This window comes from Balaenoptera borealis (assembly GCF_965194805.1).
Source record: "Balaenoptera borealis genome assembly, chromosome: 7".
Lineage (NCBI taxonomy): Eukaryota > Metazoa > Chordata > Mammalia > Artiodactyla > Balaenopteridae > Balaenoptera > Balaenoptera borealis.
Genome location: NC_138864.1, coordinates 127,960,774 through 127,986,205, shown reverse-complemented (window position 1 = coordinate 127,986,205; position 25,432 = coordinate 127,960,774). Strand labels below are relative to the sequence as shown.

The window sequence follows — 25,432 nt, the reverse complement described above, 5'->3', positions numbered from 1 at the left end:
TGAAGTAGATGAATTCGTTAGTTGAAGGCTGCCTGTGGACAGCAGAGCCGTGCCCCGCACCTCCTCGTCTGCCGGAGCCCAGAGTGCCCAGGCCCGCACCGCACCACTGTGGCTGCCCAGGGAAAAGGCCTATTCCCAAACCATCGCCCCATGGCCCATCCTCAGAAGTTTCTAACTCAAGTAAAACAATGAGACACCGACAAAGTATGATTAAAACACGGTCAAAAGCAAAAGGCCACACAGACACCGGAAACTGATCAACACTTGGGTCTTCGCCTAAAGATAATAAATTCATACAATATTTAAACAATCTGATATAATACAGGCCATCTACTTATCAACATTTTGAATCACAATGAACGGAGGTGAGAAACAACAGATTTGCTCTGTCACAAAGTTTCTTATGGCACGTGAAAAACTTCACACCTCAGTCTACAAACCTAGAAACAAAAGCAATTAAAACTCAACTGATTAAGCAGCTAACGAGGAGCTGCCCTTCCTCCAGCACAGCAAACAACTCCTGCCCTTCCTAGCGGTACTGCTCTCCCTGGGTGAACTGAGAATTAGAAGTCCTTTTCTTTTTTTACTGTCAGTATTTTGTGGTTTTAGAAGTAACCATCTGCAGCTGGTTTGCTCTAAGAGCCCGTGTCTTACAGCTCTCCCCCTTCTTCCCCAGTTTGTAACACAAAGTGCACACAACAGGGAGCTGCGACAGAGAGTACGACAGTCACTCGGACCAAAGAGAGTTCGCTGCAGAATTCATCATAATTAAAGCAAGAGATGAGCGTTACCTCCTATAATAAATAAAGACTATACGGCAGAATTAAGGAAGCGAGTATTCTACAGACGCTGGCGGGAGAATCTCCTGCAATGGGAATCTATCTGCAGCAACTCTGTTTAGTTTAAGTACTGAATTTATCCAAACTGCAATTACTGTGCTTTATTGAAAATGCTCTAAAATGGGCACTGTTCTGAGATGAAGACAGAAATGAGGGGTGCCCCACTTCTGAAAGCACATGGTAGGATCACACATGATTTCACTTTAGAATACTGTCAATCCCTTTTTCCCTCAAATGTGGGCGGGGGGGGGGGGGGCAATTAGCTTGAACTGGAAGACAGGAAACAGTCTTTGAAACAACGCTGCTTAAAAGCAACACACACACTGTCCCCCCCACCCCCCCCCCGCTGACATAGATGCTCCCTGAATCTAAAGCTACACACAACAAATTATGTGTTCTGTGGTAAAGGAAATTTTATTTTTAAAACAAACTTGATGGTTCTAGCATAAATTATCTATAAAAAGAAGCTAAAACTGAGAAACATCTAATTTAGGAACTGTCACACTGGTTTTTCTCTAAGACTCAAGAGACAACTGAAACATGGGTCCCAATTGGAAGCAGGATTTAAACGACAATTCTTACACCAGCTTCAAGTGAGGAAAGGCTGGTCCACATGATTCTAAGACAGGCAACTTTACTTCCCTTCCTTCAAAAATCCTCTCTGGGAGTTAGGACATACTAAGTGAAACACAGATTCCAAGAGGCACTGGTGACCTCGTCAACTTACCCCGCCTGACAACTTAATCACCCTGACCTTGGAGCTGACGTGCGGCCCGTCTCCGCCACCGCTGTTGGCCCGGTGCATGACAGTCCTTTTCGTGCCAGGCTTGGCCTCCGGGGGCCGGCCCTGGAGGGACGTGGCTCGAGCAGTCTGCGAGGGGGGTGGCGGTCCCTCCCCGTCTGCAGGCTTTACCTGCAGGACTTTGTGCTGAGCTGGACACTGAGGTATGGTTCTGGCCTGTCTCAAATGTTTCAGTGGTTTCATCTGCTGTCCTTGATACTGCGTGTTAGCACCAGATGGCACAAAATTGGATGTTTTGGGTGGAACACTTGAAACAGTGGCATCTTGGTTTTTCACGAGAAGTCTGTGTTTCACATGCGGCCTGACCTGTGCCCCCGGGAAGGGTAACAGTGGGCTGCCATTGGTGGGCGAGGGTGCCGACAGCTGCTCTCCCTGCTCGGCCAGGGCCGGCGGCGGGCAGAGCTGCTGCTGCTGCGCCAGCCTCTCGAGCAGCTCCTTCTTCCTCGCGCCGGCCTGTTGCTGCCGCCGCAGCTCCTTCTGCTTCAGGATTTCTTCTCGGAGGCGCTTCTGTTCTTCTATCTTTAAGCGGTATAACCTCGTTTCTTCATCTTCATCAGGAAACTGAAGCAGAAAACATGCATGGTTTACTTTAGAGTACAAGGCTAGGTGATGGTTCCAGTCTGTTTCAGCAAACTTAAGAAAAGGCACTTTCTAAAAACCCTTTAATTCAGGATTTGAAAGAAGCCATTCAAAATCTGCTTATAGACTTTAAGTATAACTCCTTCCCCTGGGGAGGGAAAAAAAAATTACACAGCTAAAGCTAATTTGGAAAATCTTATCAGAATATTAAAAATGAAATAATGTAAATTTCCACTCATTTACAACTTTGAAACCAATTAAACTATTCATTTAAGATATCAAAATATGTTTGAAATGGAAACTGCAACAGTAGGGAGGCCTCGCTGTCACACAGGTTTTATCTGGCTCTCCTCTGACGAACCAACAAAAGGTGGGGTGTAAATGACCTGAAAGGGCCTGATTAGAACTATTGATTTTTCGTACAGAATTTTCAGCCTGATCTCAAACTCATTTGTCACAGAATAATTGCTTATAATGAACAGCACAAGTCAATCTCTCTGACCTTGAACTCATGCACTCTCCTCAGAATCAAAATGCTGCCAACTGCAGTATTGGAATATTAATGGTATATAAGGAATGCCTTTAATATGCCAGTCCCAAACCATTCTGAAAGTCTATCAGAAGAATCTTTGTAAAAGTCCAATAATTTTCTTAAAAAAAGCAACCAAAGAGGAAAGTTTATTAAAAGTTTAGCATTTGTTTAAAATTGTAATAATTTTCTTTAAAAAAAAAAAAGTCATAGATATCATCACTCACAGATCCTCCGCAAAAGAATATAACAGGATTTACTCTATCTAGAATTCAGCTGTTAACAAATAAACCTTAGAAGTTAGGAATTATAAGACCAAAATGTAGCTGAAGCGCTGGCTGGTGCCCCCAGAGCCCGTGCACTTGACCTAAGAGACACAGAGCCAAGCCCCCTCACTGGCGCTTGCTTGTCATTTCAGAAGCAATCCTGACCAACTCAGTCACCTAATTTCAAAGTCTAGGACAGATCTGAAACAGCAAACCTGAAGTTGGGTGAGGGCTACACAGAGCTAGAAGTGACATTAAGGGGAAGACAGAAAAACAGAAGTTCGAAAAGTACAGGGGCCAGGGCATTCTGGGGAAATAGTAACAGGTCCAGAGGGCCCACTGTTTCAAATGCAAGAATAATTAATATTCACTAGGATTTTTCCCCATGTAATCAAAAAAGAGTTAAAGTATATTCAAGAATATAGGTAGAAATACTTCTAAATAGATTTGTCCTTCATTATATCATTACCAATTGGGTGAATATAAGAAGATAAACCACATTTACCTAAGCGAAACAAACGGAAGATTTTAAAAAATAAAAAAAACTTTACTCCTGGCCCCATTCTATGTGCACAGAAAATTAAAAGCAAACAAATTAAGACACGCGCCACTTACACTATGGCCACCTGCAAGTTGCACTTCACGCACAAAGCATCCATTTTATTCTACAGAAGACTTCTTCAGAAGCCTGCTTATTAAATCAACTATTATGAAAGGGACAGACAAACGTGGCTAGTGGTATGCCTAAAAAGTCACTTTTCTCATTTTACTTAGCCACTGTTACTATAAAAGTGTATGTGACTTCATTTTTGAGCCAAATCCATTTATACATATGAGTTAGGAGCTAGCTATATAAACTAAAAGCAGGATAAAATTTTTAGCAATGATTTCTTTTTATAAGCTATCCCAATCCAGTTTGTAAATCTACATGATTTTTTCATATATTGATTTTAAAACCGAAATGTCACCCTTCTTCTAATAAGATGTTATTAAACGTTAACTCAGTATTTTCACTTTATACTTACATTTCTGACTTGGAAACATTACATTACAGCTGCTATAATAATTTACTAGAAGAAAATCTGACCCCCCCCCCCGCAATTTAACTGATTGAAAGGCAAAAACCAGTTAACGCTTGTTTTTATTATGATTAAGGGCTTATATTCTCATCTAAGGAAACTTTGTGCCATTATTTTATAAAGTTAATAGATGTACTTACTTATTACATTATACATATTATTATTAACGTAACTTCCATGTACTGATCCTCTTGCCACGTCTCAGGCACATACACCCAATAGTTAAGGAAACTGAGGCTTGGGATAAGTGAAGTAACTGGCTCAGAGCCGCACTGCTAGCGACGGCAGATCATTCCAAGGGCGTGTTCTGACCTGTGCTACACTAGATGCCTATGCTTCATTAGAACCTACATTATACAGATACTGCCCAACTTTTGTATCTATAATTCCAGGGAACAGCCCACAATGGAATCCTGACTTCAGGGAAGCATTAGACAAGCACATTCACTTCTTTTACAGGAGACCAAGGGCCTCAAGGAGTTTGTCTCAGACATAAATTTTACTGACGTAAAGAAATTTTTTTAAAAAATGTAAAAGTTCGTGACTAATATACTACATTAACACTGAACTGCCTCTAAGCAAAACATAACCAAGTGGCCAAAACTAAACCAAGGTGCAAATAACATCTCAATTGGAAATCATGTAGAATACTGACTTGCATTTATCATTTATTCTTACAACATTTATACCTATTTAGAAATCAGCAATAATATACACAATTCAGAACAAAACACCCCTCCCCATCTTATTTAAAGGTCCAAACTGGTCCTACCTTCTAGAAGTTCACAGTGTAAAACCAGAAAAGCCACAGGAACATAAGAGTAAACATAAGGGGTCAGCTAACTATGGCCCATGAGCCAATCTAGCCCAACACTTGGCTTTGTCGTAAAGTGCTACCAGAACACAGCCATGCCCATTGATGTAAGACTGTCTATGTTTGCTTTTGTGATAAAACAGCAGAGTTGAGTAATTCTGAGAGACAATTTGGGCTATAAAACCTAAAATATTTATTATCTGGGCCCTTCAGAGAAACAGTTGGTTAAGATCCCTGATAGACACAGATTCTGTAACACACAACTATAACTGTATAAATATATAAATACAATCTGATATAGTACCAGTGAGAATGAAAGTGTATCTTATATGAATATGGCTGTTAGGTTAAAAGAAGGTGGGAAGATTTTGTGAAGAACTCACTGGGTGAGAGTGAACTGAGATAAGAGGTACAAACCTTGGTTATAAGGTCTCCCTGTTTGAGACCAAACATTATTTTTTAATTAGAAAAAGAGAAGTCCTACCTCTGGTTCTGTTTTTGCTTCCTCTTTAGGCCGGCCCACAGGGCTAACTGGCTTGACTTTCACATCAGCCTTCCCCTGCGCAGTCCTGGGCCCCAGCCCGGGCCTCGTGGGCGGTGACGTGCTGATAATCGGCTTTACTTGAGCCGCAGGTGTGGAGGCGCAGCGGCTGTTACTCAGTTCTATAACATGTGACGGCGCTATTGGTAATTCACGCAAGTTACTGTTCCGTGGAGCAGTTGGCTGCATTTGCTGCATTGGTCGTTTGGTTACATTCTGAGAAGTCGTGTTCTATCATCGCAAGAAGAAAGAAATTCTAATTACAACTGGAAACTTGGGAGAAGAAACATAAAAAGGCACGTTAGACTAAAATATTTTAAAAAATCATTCGAATTGAATAAGTGACGTCTCCTTCGGGGGGCAGATACCTTCCTGTTGGTAAACAGATTTTTCCTGCATAAATGCTTCCTGCTCTACATAGTAGCATGCCCTCACTGACGAGGACTGGGGCTGGGAAAGGCACCGTACCTGCCGACACACAGGCTCCTCGTCATGGACATTACACCAGGTGACTTACAGGATGGGGACAAACATTTTTAACAGAATCAACAGTGCAACAAGGACTCCCGCACAAGGAGTCAGCTGGGTTAATGGCACCACCACTGTCAACGGGTCTCCTAAATTGAAGGTAGAACTAACAAAGAACAAAGCATTAAGTTAGTGCCCTAAGAAAAAGGAGAAAGATGCCCAAAGCTCTCATCGGGGAGGAGACTGTCAAGTCACGTTCACCCTGAGGATTCTTAACAGAGACCCGACGCCTAGAGGCGTGTGTAGATCTGTGAGCCGGCTGGGGGAGGACTGCATTCCACGGCTGCTCAGCTCCAGGCTGGGGGTGTCGTCTGCCACTGTTCTTACAAAATGAAGCCCAGATTGCAGAGCACCCTCTTTCCAGATCTAGAAATCCTTTCTTATTTCTTACATCATTTTAGTCTCAATGTTACTTTAAGAAACAAAGAGGCGGGTATGAAAAAAACTGAGATTAAAAGTAGGTAAGTGACATGCTTGAAGCTCAAGGTCAAAAGGACCAGTATTAAAGGGAAAACCCAACTATCTCCCCTTACAGCCTGGCACTCGCTAACCCTGAGCCTCTTTACGGGGTTAGTTATGTAATGGAGGATAAGACAGTAGCCATGCCTAGTCTTTGATGTTTAAAGCGACACGCATCTCCCAGTCTCTTCCAATGCATGACAAGCCACACGTCTGCTGATGGTACTCGAGAGCGTAAGCTCACAGATCAATGCAGTTCATCCCCCACGATTAACTATAAGCTCCATGAAGGCAGGAAATGTGTCTCTCTCATTCACTCATTCACTGCTGTATTCCCAGGAACCAGAGTAGTGCCTGACAACAAAGGATATTCAAGAAATTCTTCCGGAATTCATTTACTTGTGCATTCATTGCCCAAGGAGATAGACAGAACCTCGGTACCGGCAAAGGTAGAATGATTATCACCCAAAACTACTTTCTGAAGTTATGCATCAATTACTAAGGCCATCTCACACTACAGGAGGATCTAGATACACAAGGCCCCGCGACATAAAAGGTGCCCCTGGAAGACAGCTGAGGACACTGGACACTTACATGCCTTAGCCCCTGGCGCTGGGGGCACTGCGTCCGACTGCTGTTTGGCTGAGGCGGCCCCGTCTGCATGTGAGGCCTGAACTGGGGCTGAGCCACGGGCATCAGGGGCGGGGGAGGAACAGAGAGGTGGTGGTGCTGGTGCTGGTGCTGGTGCTGGTGCTGGTGCTGGTGCGGGTGCGGCGGCGGCGGCGGCGGCGGCTGGTGCTGCGAGGGTGGCTGGAGCGGGGGCGGGAGCGGGGGCTGCTGCTGGGGCTGAGGGGGAGGCGGCAGCGGGGGGTGCAGGGGCCCCTTCCAGGCCAAAAAGAGAGAAGCAACAGTTTATCATGTACGCACTGCTCGTGTTCCAATTCAGCCATTTCCTTAAAAACCCCAACACCAGAAAGAAACTTCAAGTGGCACTAAAGTTTCATTTTAGATTTGTTGATGAAGCTGATACTATCTTAAATGCAGTGATAAGCCAAAAGCTACTACCCTGCATTTTATATTTGCCCTAAATCCTTTAGATCCTGAAATTCCAGGAATTTATCCTAAAGAAATAACTAAGGATGCGAGCAAACACAGCCTCAAGGACGTTTCCTGCAGCACTGTTTCCAATACCCAAGGACGGAAACCAATAAACGTGCGCCAGAAACAGTGACAGCCGTAAAACGTCAACTCGTGCAGTGTTTTCAAATGCCGTGGTGAGAGAACTCATCACCATGAGAAGACGGTAATTACATGTTAACGGGGAAAAGAAAGCATCACGATGAGGATGCAAGCACTAAAGAGGCTGAAAGACATGTGCACCCAAATGTTAGTGGTAACTGTTTCTAGATGGTGGGATGACTTCATTACCTTTTCAAATTCCTATCTATACTTATTTCTGCAATGCAGATGTAGTAATTATATATATTATATTTTATATATATATATATTTATATATATACACACACACACACACACACACACACACACACACACACACACACACATTTATATGTATTTTGGTTGTGCGGAGCAGCTTGTGGGATCTTAGTTCCCCAACCAGGGACTGAACCCGCACCCTTGGCAGTGAAATCACAGAGTCCTAAGCACTGGACCGCCAGGAAATTCCCAAATTAGATTTTTTTAATAAAAAGAAAAAAACATTTTATTCTACTGTAACACCTTATATAATAACCATTTTCCTGTTCTTACTTTAGGTACATATTCTATGTGTTTCTAAATAATCGGTTCAAGCACATCATCATTACATACCTTAACAGGAAACTTAAAACAAAGAAAAAACATACTGGGTGAGAGGGGTATCAGACTCAAGGCAACTGAGGAAACATAAAACACCAGCAGAGGGCACTCAAATCTCTCAAATAATGAGGGAGCAGCAATGCTTTTTTTCCCCACTACATATTGCAGGAACATAATTTGACAAAGAACCTTATTTCCTGTTAACCTTTTAAGAATCTGGCAATGATAAGCAAAGGTATTATCAAAACATGCCCTAATTTCATTAGCAGTGTATAGTATATCCTTTACAAAATCTTACTACTGAATTTTTTCATTTCCCAAAAAACGACCATCACTTTCTCCATTTCTCCTATGATTAAGGAGATAAGCAATACTGTTAAGGAAGTTGTCTTTAATAAAGAGCACATTTAAGTTTAATACCCTTGTTCTTTAAATAATCTCCACATCTTGGCAGACGAGAATAAAAATGTGAAAGGTTCTGACTTGAATTCTGAAACACAAAGCCAGCCCCGATGCCTACCTGCAGGTTAGGCTGTGTGTGGGCGGGCAGGAAGGGCTGTCCTGGGCCGGGCAGGAAGGGCTGTCGAGGAGGGATGAACGGCCGCGCTGCTGCGGACCCTGGCTGGCTGAAGTGCAGGATCCCCACCGGCCCCGGCGGCTGGAGGGCTGGCCTCACGGGCCTCTCTCTGGGGAACACAGGCTGCTGCCCTTGCTGGTTAAACGCTGGTCCAGGCTGGGTGAACGGTAAGGGACTGGGAGTGGGCACAGGGTGACCACTGCTAAGAAGCGTGGGAGGAGGTGGCGGGGGAGGGGGACTTCGCTGTTCCAGAAAGAGATGGCTCGGGAACCTTGGTTCACCTGAAATGGAAGGGCGTTGCAACGTTATTGCCCTCTGGTCACACAGAATACACACTTCACAGAAATCAGTTTTATGTACTGTCTTACTATGGACGAAAATTACAAGAGGTGGCTGGGGGTGAACGTCTGAAAAGAATTCTACATTTTGCCTCTTATTTCTAGATTGCTACATTAGTCATTTTCTATAGATGATTTCCTCCTTCGCATGAGATTTTCACATTTCAGATACCAATAATGTCCAATTTTAGCATGTGAAATGACAGGCAGAAGGGTTACGGGACAAAAATCTGACACTCTTAACAAAATCTCCTATTGGGAGCTAAATACCGTTTAAAACATAAGCGTGTTCAGGCACGTCGCCCCACGCGGCTTTGCTCTGTTACTCTGCGCCATCCTTTACCTCCTAAGAAGAAAGGGTCTCGCTCCTGGGGAGGCGGCGGGGCCCTCCACTGGTCCTGAAGAGGAAGCCGAGGGGGCTGGCTGAAAGTGTTGGGAACAGGTCCAGGTGTGTGCTGTGGGAACTCTGGAGGGCCCTAAAGCACAGCAGGAAAACAGGGTGGAAGGCGGGAAAATAAACGGTAGTTTTCAGAAGGGTGTACATGTTTTAAGTTTTCCTCTGCAAACGTCAAGGAACTTATCTCCTGAAGCCGCCACCCCCGTATATAGACGCACACACATATATATATAACCTCATATTACAAAATAGGTGATTCTGCCATAATGAAACAGTCAAACGTCAAAATGCAGCATCTAAAAATTAATTCAATGTTTTAACAGCACTACAAAACCAAAAGAGTATTATTTTTAAGCTTACTGAAATCCATGCAATTACTGAGCCTCTTGCCCATTAATCCAAAAGACTAAATGTCTGCTTTCAGTGTTCCTGACACTCATCTTCTCAAACATGCTATTCTTTGCTACCTTTTTCACACAACCATAAGCCACAGCTATGAAGCTGCTTTATTTCAACAGAAGAAAAAAGAAACTGAATGTGTACCATAACAAAAATCAGCAATCTCTGATGGAACAGGACAATGTGAAATGTTTAAGAAACCACATTACTACGAAAGAAATAATACAGTCAGATTCCACTGGCTAGAAATTCTGAACTCTTAAAACAGATTACCATTTTCCAATAACTGCAGGTTACCAGTAGAACTCTACAAAGACAAATTAAAATTACTTCACTTTTTAGCCAATATTTTATAATAACTTTAAATGGAGTATAATCTATAAAAATTTTGAATCACTACGTTGTACACCTGAAACTAATATTGTAAATCAACTATACCTCAATTTTGAAAAATTACTTCATTTTTCAGTTGGCCTTTCAAGCATTTATGGAGATTCTTTTAAAACACCACATTTACTTAAGAAAGCCTCACAACTTTTTTTCACTTCTTTATCCAGAAATTCATTGATTATACATACTGCATCATCAAAATAATATTCATTTAATAACACCTCATTCTTTGAAGTATTTCTCAACTTTCAAAAACCACACTTTTCTCATAAACTTAAAATTCTAATGACTTTTCTGTCATTTTATTACGAATTAGCTGTTCTTTCTAAATGTGACATCATATAACACTGAAAATGCTTTTGCAAACTGCATTTGCCTTCCTTCTCTCTTTAAAGGTCTGCTCTATCTATAGTGTTGTAAGAATAATGCAAAATGAACACAATAAACACCACAAACCCATATGACCACTGGCTATATAACATTAACGAAATTAGATTTACACACAAATATTACATCTTCATAAAAACACATGGTACTGAAACATATGGATCAGAAAGTTGCAAAGCTTAAATTCTTGTAGTCTGTGTCTATCAGTTTACGTGAAATCAAGGGTATTCTCACCTCACCAGTGTTTGACATCTGACATTAGGGAACATCACTTCTCACTCTAGATAAAGGCATCAATTAAGATACAACTGGGGGCTTCCCTGGTGGCGCAGTGGTTGAGAGTCTGCCTGCCAATGCAGGGGACACGGGTTCGAGCCCTGGTCTGGGAAGATCCCACATGCCGCGGAGCAGCTGGGCCCGTGAGCCACAATTGCTGAGCCTGAGCGTCTGGAGCTTGTGCTCCGCAACAAAAGAGGCCGCGATAGTGAGAGGCCCGCGCGCCGCGATGAAGAGTGGCCCCCGCTCGCCGCAACTAGAGAAAGCCCTTGCATGGAAAAGAAGACCCAACACAGCCAAAAATAAATAAATAAATAAATTAAAAAAAAAAAAAAAAGATACAACTGAAGCAAACATCATCAGAGAAATGTTGGATTTATAACTGAGAATACATACTGTATACACTCATACTAAACCATAAAGCTTTTTACCCCTAATAAATGTATATATTTTATCGCAATGTTTGAGACTTTACTAATATGATGCTTTGATATGGATATTCTTCAATATCTACTATTTTTTACTATGGTAACAATACACTAGAAAAACACATTTCTAATAGCATCGGCTATCCTACATTGGTACTGATTACGTCTGCACTAGGAGTTTCAATGGACTTGCCTTCTGTCTTCCACTGCCGCGTTCTTTCCTCGTTTTAAAACTACTCTTATTTTTGTGTGAAGCCGATGAAATACGTGGTGTGCATTTGCATGGATATTTTGCCAGGTAACTTAAACAGAACATTTATTAATAAAGTATTTCTTTATAAAATATAGCATTAGTACCCTGTGTATAGTTTTACAGGCCTTTTCCCTCGTGTATACACGTATTTCAAAACTTTCTGGACGATAACAAATTAGCAATCAAGGTCCACTCATTTTCTTGTTGTTGTTGGCCGTGCCACGTGGGATCTTAGTTCCCTGACCAGGGATCGAACCCGTGCCCCCTGCAGTGGAAGCGTGGATTCTCAACCACTGGACTACCAGGGAAGTCCCCAGCCTTTTTTTTTTAATGTTTAAACCATTTTTCTTGGAGTGGCCCAGAAAATAGAATTTTAAATTGTCTGCCCTCTGGCTTGTGGCAAGGTTTGACTGGTCACGCTGCCTCCGATCCGTGCAATCTGACTGCATAAGTTAGCGACGTTCACCTAAGTAAAACCCCGTTTCAGCTATACGGCGTGTTTCCTTAAACTAATTTGATGTATACCTGACTGTCCCTCTTCTGGAGGGGGAAACACCAAGAAGGAGTTTCGAACAGATAAATACAGAAGGGACAGATAAGATTCATTAACATCACCACAGACTAAATAAAACAAGCTATGGGATGTAAAAGGTAAAAGAAATCACTGAAATTTAAAATCTTTTAAAAATGAAATATATGTATTTTTCATGAGGCTTTAGCTTACAAATAGTAAAATATTAACACCTACTTGAAGACAGAAAACATTTTCAGCCTTTAAAGTGTATTAAGAAACAACAGCTCTCTTCATATACCTGTGCTGTGATCACTTACAAGCAGGTGTATGTTAGCCTGCATCAGGTCACTAGGGCAGGGTTTGTCTGGACACGGGTTTGGTGGGGTAGATCCCAGCCAGGGAGCGAACAGCACCACGAAGCCTCAGAAAAGCCCCTTGGGTATGGAAGTGCCCCACGGCAGGGGGACTGCTGCACCAGGAAAGGACCTCAGGCCCGTCCGTGTTCTGAGAATCAGGCGGCAAGCTGAAAGACCGAGTTGTGAACCTGGGCCAGCGCTGGAGCAACCAGCAACCTGCAGGTCCGTCTGCTGAGCTGGGCACGGGGTGGCATCAGGACGGCTCCAAGCAAGACAGGGAGACCTGGGGGATGATGGCTTGGTGAAATGCAGGGGCTGGGACTCGGTGGGTGCTTACTTGGTGTAGTCACCTGGATTCAGTGTCGATTCTCTTGCTTCTCTGGCTGGTCTGACAGCCCTGGGGGAGCTTGGTCAGAGACTCAGGACCCGCGTAAGAACCCAGGCCAGAGCCTGAATCAAGGCTCAGGTCCGGGCATGGTCAACCAGAGCGGGAGATAATCCTTTCTACTCACAAGGATTCTCAGCCTGTGTGTGTGCAAGCCCATGCTCCTGACACACTCCCACTGTAGTACAGCGGATAACGACGGCAGCGACTGGCACAGAATTCACACAAGTAACCCCGTGAAGCCAGCGTGAGCACCTGCTTCACAGTAAGAAATAATGAGGACCCAGGCGTGACGGCAGCAGCTTCCACCACCTGTGGCTCATGCACTGCCCCCCCAGGCCCTGTGCAGAGCCCCTGACCACCTGAGCTCATGAACGCACAGCACAGTGACATCGGGGGTATGTGTCCTACTTCACAGCCAAGGAAATTGAAACTCAGGACATTAAATAATGTGTCCAAGGTGACACCATTCTATTTTTTTTTTTAAATCACAGATTTCAATACCCAAGAAAAACAAGTTAAGACGAGGTAGGGGAAATTTCATTCCATATGGTATAAATCTTGTCAAAATGACTAAATGTGGGGATTTTAAAAACCATACTTTCCCCTGACTTAGATATGAAAATGATCGTCTAGCACATGAATTCTGGAAACCATCACATCCCATACAAACTTCCATATACTACAGATTTCTTCAGGAAATGTTCACTCTATACTTCTGTTTCAGCCAAAACGTGAGCCCTCTCGTAAGCCCTCATTATACAAACTTCATTTTCTCCCGTCCCTCCTTCACTCTCTCACCGACCCGTCCGTCCCGCAGCCACAGTGTTTCAGGAGACCCTGCGTGCACGTGGGCCCCAGCGCCCCGCTTCTCTACGGCTGCTGAGTACTGCTGGGTAAAACTCTCCGTACGCTGAATCGGACTCACTCTAAGTTTCTATTTACTCTTTTTTAAAAAAAAATAATAAATTTATTTATTTATTTATTTTTGGCTGTGTTGGGTCTTCGTTGCTGCATGCAGGCTTTCTCTGGGGGCTACGCTCTTCGTTGCGCTGCGCGGGCTGCTCATTGTGGTGGCTTCTCCTGTTGCAGAGCACAGGCTCTAGGCTCACGGGCTTCAGCAGTTGTGGCGCACGGGCTCAGCAGTTGTGGCTCGCGGGCTCTAGAGCGCAGGCTCAGTAGTTGTGGCGCACGGGCTTAGCTGCTCCGCGGCACGTGGGATCTTCCCGGACCAGGGCTCAAACCCGTGTCCCCTGCGTTGGCAGGCGGATTCTTAACCACTGCGCCACCAGGGAAGCCGAGCTTCTACTTACTCTTAGCGGGCCCAGCACTGTCCCTCACAGTCTCCCCTCCTCCTGGCCAGCCCTCCCAATGCCCAGGACATTCTCCCTTCTCTGAGCATCTTCTAGTCCCTCAGCCTCCTGACCTGCCCTCTCTCACCCTCCTACCAGGTAAGATGCTTCCTACCCACCCCCCGTCAGGTGTCCCCCTCCCCTCCTCCCCCGCCAACAGTGCTCTCTGCGTTCTCGCTTCCTTTCTGTCCCCTCCACTTTCATTCAGCTACATCTACAGAGAAGTTTCTGGCATGAATCATGTGTTTGCTGCTAATTTTTAGCAGCAGTCTATTTGTTAAAAATATTAATTCTCATTCTATTACTGCATTTGGTCAGATTTTTCACTTAAAAAATAGGAACAGGGCTTCCCAGGTGGCGCAGTGGTTGAGAATCTGCCTGCCAATGCAGGGGACATGGGTTCGAGCCCTGGTCTGGGAAGATCCCACATGCCGCGGAGCAACTGGGCCTGTGAGCCACAACTACTGAGCCTGCGCGTCTGGAGCCTGTGCTCCGCAACAAGAGAGGCCACGATAGTGAGAGGCCCGTGCACCGCGATGAAGAGTGGCCCCCGCTTGCCGCAACTAGAGAAAGCCCTCGCACAGAAACAAAGACCCATCACAGCCAAAAATAAATTAATTAATTAAAAAAAAAGAAAGGAACAGTATGCTGAATTATAACAGCAGTTGAAAGTATTACGCTACTGATTTGTTGACAAGCTTTCAATCTGAACTACAGTCAGCATACTTCAGGGCTCATAAACTCATTAGCTGTATCAGTCACCACTATGCTAACGAGCTGACAAAAAAGGACAGACACAGGGAGACGGTGTCAGAAAGGAGGACGGGAAGAGTAAAACGCATTTTCTGAGAAAGAGGGAAAGTCCTTTGGGGCTATTTCCACTTAGCCTTTCAGTACTGCGTTGTATGAATAGCTAGAAAGCAGCATCACTCGTTGTGGGAACTTTTACTAACTTACAAATGTTTCGCCGATTCCCATAAGGGGTAAAGCAAAACTTAACCTCTGTTGTTCAGAACCACTGTAATCACAGGCCCCAGTCCAGCACTGCTCCTGCACCCCAGCTCGGCCCACTTCCACTTCCGTCCGGTGTGGGTCACTGCAGGACACGTGGGGTTTTGCACAGTGCTGACATCGGCACTGCCAATACCTGGAAGGCAGAACTCAGCCCCGTAAGAATGACTCCTGAACTGCTCCTTCACTCAGCTTCACGGAAGCCAGGGAGTGACTGACTCTCTTTGCCTTACTTCCTTGATTCTGCTCACAATTAGAAGAAGCCTGGAAAAGCGTCCTGACTTTTCTGTCTTGACTAATAAACACAGCTTTCTTCATTACTTAACATGTGAAGCCCCGATATTTCTTACCACTTTTCTTAGCAGGCTCGCATCAGGCTGGGAAAATACTCGGTTTCTTCTGAAATCTGTAGTTATTTGTAAATTCCATGAGTGCATTTTAGTGCCACAAGCCTCACCCCCTGCTGATGAAGCTCTGACCGGCACTGGTCACGTGGCTGCTGCAACAGGGCTCTTTATAACCTTCTTTTCCTCCTTCCATTAGACAGTTAATTTCAAGCCCTCCCAACGATAGGTTTTCTCATTACAGATAAGGCAAAATGTAAGTAGAAAAGTAGACTGGCTTCCCTCCACTGTAAGTAGAAAGTCTGCTAAATTTTGATTTTTACCTTGCCACAGGCTGAGATCAGGGAAAGTATTCACCCCTTAGCCCCTTCATCCTTTTCTGAAAAGGAAGTAGGGGGCTTCCCTGGTGGCACAGTGGTTAGGAATTCGCCTGCCAATGCAGGGGACACGGGTTCAAGCCCTGGTCCAGGAATATCCCACATGCCACGGAGCAACTAAGCCCGTGTGCCGCAACTACTGAGCCTGCAAGCCACAACTACTGAGCCCGTGAGCCACAACTACGGAGCCCACGAGCCACAACTACTGAGCTTGCACGCCTAGAACCCGTGCTCCGCAACAAGAGAAGCCACCGCAACAAGAAGCCCACGCACCGCAACGAAGAGTAGCTCCCGCTCGCTGCAACTAGAGGAAGCCCGTGCACAGCAACAAAGACCCAACACAGCCAAAAATAAATCAATTTTTTTAAAAAGTTTAAAAAAAAAAAAAGTAGTCACTGAGTTACAAGAATAAACTCAAAGAGAGACTGATAATTTCAAGTTGCCTGAGAACTAAGTACATTACTTCTTGGGTCTCTAAGCACTTTCAGGTTTCCTGGGAGATTATATTGAACATTCCTAACTTCTAAAGACATTTTTTGGTATTAAACTGAAAATAACATTGGGATCATAAATCTTGCCCCCTCTGGAATTTTAATATTGTGATTTTCATCTCTTCCCCAAACCCTCTTCCCTTTTACTAATCATCCATGTGCTAACTGCACATACACAGGCATTCAAGTGTTAGCAATACAGAACAAAGCCCCGGAATTCTTTCTCCACCAGTAATATTTAACTAGAACTTTATTCTTACTTCCAAATGACCCTCTATTATATAATATATAGTATATTATATTGATATAATTATACTATAATATAATTACAATTAATAAACGTATCAGCTTCTGACAATTAACGTGTTTCCTTGTAAGGTGAAAGACAAATCAGCACAGATCTCCTTCCTGTGCTCTCATTCTGAGTTCAAACCGGAAAGCCTTCACAGAACAGGTATGACCAAGTCCTAGTAATTTTACCTCCTAAATCTCCCTCAAGTCCACCCCCGCCTCTCTCTACCCTTCACCCACAGAGCCACGAGGGCCGAGACCACGACTGCTTCATTCACCAGTGCATTTCCACGCTCGGCACAGAGCTTGGCACAAAGACGCCCATAACACGTAAGGGATGGATGAACCGGCTGACTCCGAGGCGAGGGGAGCCAGGCCCCACATCTAACGGAGAATGCCGCAGCACGCCCAGCAACCGGCTGCCCGGGAAGCACACGGTCAGGGAACGGCTGAAAGCCTCAGGAGGCAAGCAGAGGAGGGCGGACCGCGCTGACCAAGGCGCCGGCGACCAGCCCCGAGGCTCACGCGCCGAGCGGACTCGGAGCACAGACAGGGCAGCAGGACCAGACAGCAGCCAAGACCAACAGACCCTGACTCTCCAACCTAACTGTCGGAGAGAATTTGCTGTAACTTGTCCTGTAATGATGTAATATAATTAGAGAGGAAAGGTGACGTGAACCTGGAGACTCTCGTCCTCACCCTATGACCACGCCCCTAATTTTAGAAGAATGAAACTGAGGTGGATAGTGGGTGGGGTACACTTCCAGCACTGCTGTTCAGGAACACAGCCCAGGCCAGTGTCCCCATCTTGCCTGTAGATCCAACTGAAGAACCATGCACCTGTAAGATGAATGAAGCCAATACGGCCTCATGACCAAGTTCCTGGCAGATGGCGTGTGAGCAGAAGTGAGGTGGGCGGGTTCCAGGCCCGGTCAGTGAAAGACAACCTCCCGTGAATAATCTTCCCTCTTTCCCCACCTGCCAGAGGGTGGAGAGGAAGGCCCCTGGGGGCCAGAGGAAGATGCCCAGAGGGTGATCTGAGTGAGAAATAGGCATCCCGGTGGCGCTGTGAAGTCAGTCCACTCTGGCTGATACTCCCACGCTGGACGCTCTGGGGCCATCGCCGAGTCTCCTTCACTGGGCCAGCACCACATGCCCCAGGTGCTGCAAATGCCGTCCTTCTCCAAGGACTGCCTGACATGGCCACGCACTCTGCCCTCTGCCCCAGGATGGACAACTTACGCTCCAGAGCCCTACCCTCTGGGGATCAGGCCAGGGCTGGGGACTTTTACCTGAAACCCCATCTTACCCTGGGGGCGCCACCTCCTTCCTATCCTGCATCCCCTGTGCCCTTACCTAGTCCTGGGCACCCCAAATGCCCCTCCCGGGCCCTGCTGCTGCCCACCTAAGGCTCAACCCACACTGCTGCTGCTGCTGCCAATTGTGCAGAGAGCTCCTCTGCTGTCTCCCTCAATCCTGCCAACAGCCCTACGAGGGAGCTATTGTGCTCACAGAAATCTTCTGAGCACTTCAATCACCTGCACAAAGCACAAGGTTAGAAAGCACAGGTCACCTATGTCCAGAGCACGGACACGTACCCACCATGCTATCTACTGCTTGCTGGGAACAGCAAACGGCAGGGACTTAACTTTCACATCCCCTTATCTGTCTCAGTGTCTTTCAATCACATACGTATATGTAATTGCGTGAGAGTGTGTGTGCACTTTAGAGTTAAGAAAACCAGTAAATACTAAATCCAGTCAAGTCAGACAGCCATGGACATTCCATGGCTGGTCTGAATGGCTAATACAGATTAGCAGTTCTTATCTGATCAACCTGAGAGACTGATAAAGGAGGGAGGACCAGAGATGCTATCCACAGCTTAGAAAGAAATAGCTGACTCAAGCTGAGTAAACAAGGAAATTTCTGGCTTTGGAAGTTGGCTCAATAGAGTAAGAATGGAAAAAGAGGGGTTTTGTGGGCTTAACCTTGAAACTAAGTGACACTAGCAAGGTGTGGGAACCTGGGACAGCCAGGTGGAAGGCAGCGGGTGCCAGTTAAGATCATGGCAGCTGACCCGCAGGCCCCCAGGAAGCTGAAAGCCACCCTGAGGTGTACAAATGAGGGAGGCCGACACTGGCAAAGAGACAGCTTTAATGATAAATGCAGGCGTATCCAACGAGGAAGAAGCCCATTTCCAAGAGGGCAAATGCCTACGTAAGAGGATTAGAAAGAAGAGGGCAGATAATACAAGATATTATTCCGAAAGAAAGACAATGGCTGATACATGAAATAAACCACAGTGATGGCTGATACATGAAATAAACCACAGTGACAACGGCTACTTCTCTGGCGATGTCAGACCATGCCGGACGCTAGGGAGAAACCATCTGGGAAGATAAGCGGGCCCCTAGTTGCCTCCATTTGCCTCACTGGATAACAGAACTTGAGGGTCTGAATATGTAAACAAACTGAACAATTTTCAGCTTTAAGGTCCTAGAAGCTGCTTACTGTTATCAGTATTGGCTTTATGAAATAAAAATTTAACAAATAGTAGGTATCATTAAGCTCACAATACCATTTTTCCTCATTGTTTTCTGTTCTGTTTTGAACACAGATGTCACTTTCTTTTTCTCGATTTACACAACTTAAATTCTGACCACAAGTTTTAGCCACATGGAAAAGACTTCCCATTGCTTACCTAGTATAAATTCTCACTTCTTCCTTAGTAACAGAAGGACAACACTGTGCCCAGCTAGAAGACCACCAATCCCAGCCTGTGACAAGGCGAGCTGGCACAGTTGGACAGGGCCTCCGGGAAGGCTCACTAGGGGCTGCCTGACCCCCCCTCCTCTTTCAGCCTGAAACTTGGGTAGGGGAAAAAAACGGATCTCTGATAACAACACAGAAGTGCTATACCCACCCAGAAGAACTTTCTTTTTTATGCAAAAAATATGACACTCAGTTTGTTAAGTCACTATTAACTGAGTTTTCCGTTACCTGCAGCCTCATTCACATCCTGACTGATAAACCACGAAACCAAGTTTCTTTCATAAATACAGTGCCAAGAATCAGGCAGAACCAATAACTTTTCCTTTAGGGGATGAAGAAACTCAGGTTTACAGAGTTAAACAATTATCCAAAGTTACACTGTCAATAAATAACTCAAGACACGAACCCACATTTTCAGACTCGTGGTTTATAAATGCTCTTTTTCTCCCCTCGCGCACTGCTTCCGCTGCGGCCAACCTGTCCTCAGGTAATGCTGAATAAACCGTCGTTCCTGAGTCTGGCGTTCACTACCTAAATTCTCTTGATGCAATCATTCATGTAATAGCATCTGCCATTTCACAAGTAGAAAGGATAATAAATGACCAACTCTCTCTAGAAAATGAAGAATTATTTTAAGACTGTTAGTGAGCTGTAAATACCTCACTTAACAGAACTTTTAGGACTACCGTAATTCTGCCTTTTGAAAGAAAAAGCTACCATAATCCTTTCAAATAACTGCTCTGTTTTGCTTTTCTTTATATCCCTTTAAAAGTCCGAGGTAAGAAATTATCATTCTCCCACATATAATTCTTATACAAATTGTACTTTCTTTTTTGCATCTCTTGTTAATTATGTGATGTTATCTATGTTAATCCTATTCAGGAAGAACTGATAACTTCAGTTACAAAAAAAGAAAGATGAAAAACTTTGCATAAATTGCTTAGCACAAAGTTAATCGTATAATGCAAAGAATAAAGAGGCTCTAACAGCTATTATGTGACTTATCAGCTTCCCTGAAAGGGTCAGTTGGTATATTTTAATAAGACTAATTGAATACCTTAACAATGTCATTGAAACTTCATGAATCTTTCAATAAATTACAGCCTCTGCTACAACGTGTTTTCATTTATTAATCTCACTTAAAATGCAAAGAACTATATAAGAAACCAATAGACACTTGAGAATGCCTCTCAGTTAATTCTGATTAAATGATGGGTTAAGTGCAAAGAATCAAGACCACTAGTGACCCACGACGTAATTAGAATTATAGCCCATTGTCACAATGTTAATCCTCTTATTTCAGTATTTTCCAGAGATTTTTTTCTTTCAGGTTATGCCCTGTTTAAATACCTACATTCATTTTCCTAGAAGATACTCGTGTATTTGCAGATGCATTCTTAACATTCTGAAGCACCATATACCCAGCAGCAAGCGCGAGGTTTCACACTGGAGGTGGTGGGGGGAGGAGGAGGACACCACATGAACTTAAATACGCTAGGGTATTTAAGGTTACTGGTTCAAGCGGTGAAGCTAGAGCAGGCACTGCAAGTTATAACACTGTTACTTTAGTACAAAATACTGTTTCCGATGAACCTACTGAAGACTATTTACATTTTTTCATAAAACGAAAAACGTTTTATTCCTATACCTCACCCCTCCACTCTCCTCCGTAAACAAGCTCACCCAATGTCAGGCCCTACCGCGGTAAACTTCTCCACTTCAGCACTCCTGACGGTCACAATCTTACATAGTTATGATTCATCTTACCAGATCCAATTATTTTTACCCGGTTTACTGAGGTGCATTTTAATATTTAGAGAGAAAGGGAGAAGGTTCAGCATGACTAAGAGACTCAGGTCGCCTTGCTTCAAATCCTACCTCCTGCACCCAGTTATGTGAACTTGAGCGATTTCATCTTTCCAAGACTCAAAGTTTCCCTATCTGTAAAGTGGAGAAAATGGTACCTTCATGAGGTTGTTGAACACAAGCTTTGAGCAAAATCTGGAATATTGTCATCACTCAATAATGTTCTTCATTTCCCACTGGTCATCAATAGTATATGCTCTAGGAAGATGGTATTTCCTCATTCAATAAAGGACTAAGAAAGCAAAGCAGCGGTATCAGCTTTATTGACTGAAAGCACACAGTCTGCCTCAAAATTCTCATCTGAATATACCTACCGTATGACCCACAATCCCCACTCCCAACTATTCACTGACAACTATGACCAGAAAAAATTCCAATGTCCAAATGGTGACTGGGCAGACAAACTGGGCTACATGTGCACAATGGAATAATGCTGGTCAATAAGAAAGGACAAACCACTGGCAGGGACGACAAACGGGATGATCGAGCCTCAACTACACTGTGCCGGGAGCAAGAGGCCAGGCTCGAAATGAAGCATGCCATGTGGTTCCATTTATGCGCCACAATTGGAGGAGCAGAAAGCAGATCACTGGTTGCCAGGGGCTGGGGTGGGGAGAGGGGCTGCCTACAAAGGGGCAGCACAAGGAAGTCTTTCGGGGAGACGGAACTGTTCTCTATCTTAATTGTAGTGATTACACAACTGTATGTATTTGTTAAAAATCAGAGTGTACATCAAAAGGACAAAATTTTCAAAGTTTAAAAAAATTCAAATCTTTTGGAAGAAGTGCTTTCAGGTACTTTAAAATAGGGCCACTTTCAAAGTTTAAACAGAACTATGGATCTTCAAGGACTCCTGGAAAAATAAACATTAGAAAAAAAAATTGGTGTGCTTTGCAGGACAAATCAGTAAAAACAGGACAGAGATTTTCTTGGCATGGAAGGAGTTCTAAGACTTTGAAACTTTGTGTTATTGTCAACATTTCATTGGCTGAGTTATTAAATTACAGATGGGCAAGTCATACTCAAAGTTCAAGTCTACTATACAATGAATGGCACTATGTATCTGGGAGGATTTATGAAAGGTATTCAATTCAATGTAACAGTTTTACTTAGCCGAAAATGAAACAAAATAGTGCATCACACTTTTACAGTGCAGTTTTTACACTGTGCCTTAATGGCTGGCCTTTACGATCTCAGTGAGTACTCCCCGGCCTCCGAGGTACCGCTGTGGATGCTCACCACCGTCTCTCCGCCCAGCGCACACAGGACAGCAAGTCACGTCAACAGGGCACTGAATGTTATAACCACCACATTTAATAGCTGTTACCACAGTGCTTAGCTGCTCCTGTTACTGCTGCAGATGGGAATGCACTGATATGATTAAATCTGATGGTATGATAATGTATGGTAATCATGATTAATCAGAAACCCACTAGCAAATGGAGGATGTTGGGTATTATGTCACCTGCATTTTAAAACGCATCCTCTTGCTGCAAGCCTGACAATGTTTGACAGGGGGAAGGACCTCCTCCCACATTCACCTGCTACTACTCAGAGATCTGATAAGAGAAAATGCCCATCATTCCTTACCCATCTTAAGTGCTAATAATTACGAGGCATTGCAGGCAAGTTGTAAAGACAGTAAAAGGGTTCAAAAGAAAGACTTCTTTTTCCTAGACGGAATAAGGTCTGGACTCACATCTGCAAGGGCTATCATCAGACAGCAATGTAATTTGATGCAGCGGTCTCATCAAACATGACTTGCATGAAACGCCATACAAATACATCCAGGAAGCGTCAATCACCACCCCCTGACACCATGCATCCGCGTTACACGGAAACACAGTGCAGTCAGACCCACCCGTGAGGTGCTCTAACTACACAGTAAGCACAAATGGCAATTTCATTTACTGGGTCTACCTAATAAGGTAATCACTAAGGAGACTAATTTAAACTTAGTATGGTAGTCTTTTTTAAACATAATTTTTAGTTTTAATTTAAACAAAGATCACTAGGAAATTATTCAGTAGCCAAATTACTCAGCATTTAACTGGTTACCCTGAAATAGCAGCATTTACCAGAAACACCAATGCAAAATGAACGACTAAGCAGGTTTTAAAATAGCCTAGGTCAAGAATCTTCACAATGGGAGTTACTTGAAATTTATCTGTATGCTTACCTGACACTGAAAACACTTTTAAAAATATTATTAATCAACACTTCATTGTTGCTTTTTCAAGTGGACAAAGTTTAAAAACAACAAACATCTCTTTGAGGACAAATACATAACTGGATAGCCATACTTATAGATAAGGAAAGGACCTAAAACTTTAATGACAAAAACATCAGGAACAGCCTCTGTGGAAAGAGAGATCTATTAAACTAATGTGTAAAACAAAGAACATGGAACTGAAAACGGAATTCAAATAGACACAAAAACAGAAGCTGACCTGCAGAAAGGTAAACTAGTCTCCCCATCCTCGCTCCCTTGCAAAAACAAAACAAAAAAGAGGGCTTCCCTGGTGGCACAGTGGTTAAGAATCCGCCTGCCAATGCAGGGGACACGGGTTCGATCCCTGGTCCGGGAAGATCCCATATGCGGCGGAGCAGCTAAGCCCGTGCGCCACAACTACCGAGCCCACGTGCCACAACTACTGAAGCCCGCGCACCTAGAGCCCGTGCTCCACAACAAGAGAAGCCGCCGCAATGAGAAGCCCGCGCACCGCAACGAAGAGCAGCCCCCACTCGCCGCAACTAGAGAAAGCCAGTGCGAAGCAACGAAGACCCAATGCAGCCAAAAATAAAGAAATAAATTTATTTTTAAAAAAAACAAAAACACACACACACACGAGAAAACCACAACTGTCCTGTGAAATCACACTCAAAGGTCGTGGCATGAACAAAAATGCTTCAGGAGTGGACTGCGGGCAAGCAGGCGGCTAGATGGCAGGATGGGGCAGAAGACAAGGAGCTGAAACGGAGGAAGGACGAACACTCACTCGATGGCCCCCTGATCTCCTGAGGCACGTGCTTCCCTCCTGTGCCAATCTGCTCTTGTAAGTAGTCGCTATTTCTAAGGTACATTTTACATTCAGCAGATTAATATTCTGATATGAAAATAAGTATGAAAAAGATTCATTCTCTGATATGCTTGCTATCAACTGAGATATACTTACGATTCCAAAAAAGATTCATAACTCTGATATGAAAAATTAAAATAGTCCTGGGAATAAAAGCTTAAGTGAGAAGAAAGCAGTAATGGCTCTATCTGTAACTAAAATTAAATACGTGAATCTAATTTTTAGAAACCTAAATTACAAAGCACTTCACTAAATTCCATAAACAAAGGAAGAAGGGGGAAAAAATCCCATCTGGATGCAAAGACTAACATGACAAAAGAAGTGCTGGCAGTGAGCTTAAAAGCTTAAGCAGTATTTTCTAAAATGATCAAAAATAAGGAATCCTTTTCTTATGATATTTATTACTTTGACATTCAAACCTTTGTTTTGGAAACTGTTTATTCAATTCTGTAAATAAAATTCATTAACAGGAAATAAAAATATTAGTATTGCTACATTAAGCGTAGCCTAGAATACCATATTTTGGTCTAAGACTGTGATTTTAAAAAATAACTATAAATAATTCTACTAAAAAATTGTGTTTCATATTAGGTTGTCTGGAGTCCTCTGTGATTGTTTAATTAAAAAACTGGATGTGTTATCACTTAGTACAATTTCTAGGCATACTAGTTCTAAATTAAGAATTTCTCAAGTTTTCACAAAATTGTCAAACAAACTGGACCATTAAGAAAGTAAAGTTTACCAGTGTTGGGGAAGAGAAGGAATATCTTAGCATTAATACCAACTGTATCCTAATCCCATTAAAACTGGGAAATCTAGTGGTACTTCTGTCTACTGCCTGCCGTTTTCACTCTTTAGTCAACTGGGTAGAGCTGAATTCTTGTATAGTTAAAT

General features: G+C 43.7%; 1 protein-coding gene across 10 annotated transcripts in view; it reads right to left on the bottom strand.

Annotated features, from left to right (window-relative positions):
* Positions 1-25,432, bottom strand: part of RBM33 (RNA binding motif protein 33) — a 118,712-nt gene that overhangs the window by 30,776 nt on the left and 62,504 nt on the right. For 7 of the 10 annotated variants that reach the window (XM_082398933.1, XM_082398927.1, XM_082398929.1 and 4 more), the window contains 5 exons: positions 9,513-9,645; positions 8,775-9,112; positions 7,031-7,318; positions 5,393-5,680; positions 1,567-2,202 (listed from right to left, as the gene is read on the bottom strand). In XM_082398933.1, the coding sequence (XP_082255059.1) occupies positions 1,567-2,202; positions 5,393-5,680; positions 7,031-7,318; positions 8,775-9,112; positions 9,513-9,645 (1,683 nt within the window). The remainder of the gene's footprint in view (positions 1-1,566; positions 2,203-5,392; positions 5,681-7,030; positions 7,319-8,774; positions 9,113-9,512; positions 9,646-25,432) is intronic. The other 3 variants (XM_082398930.1, XM_082398931.1, XM_082398936.1) reach the window with 1 other exon arrangement.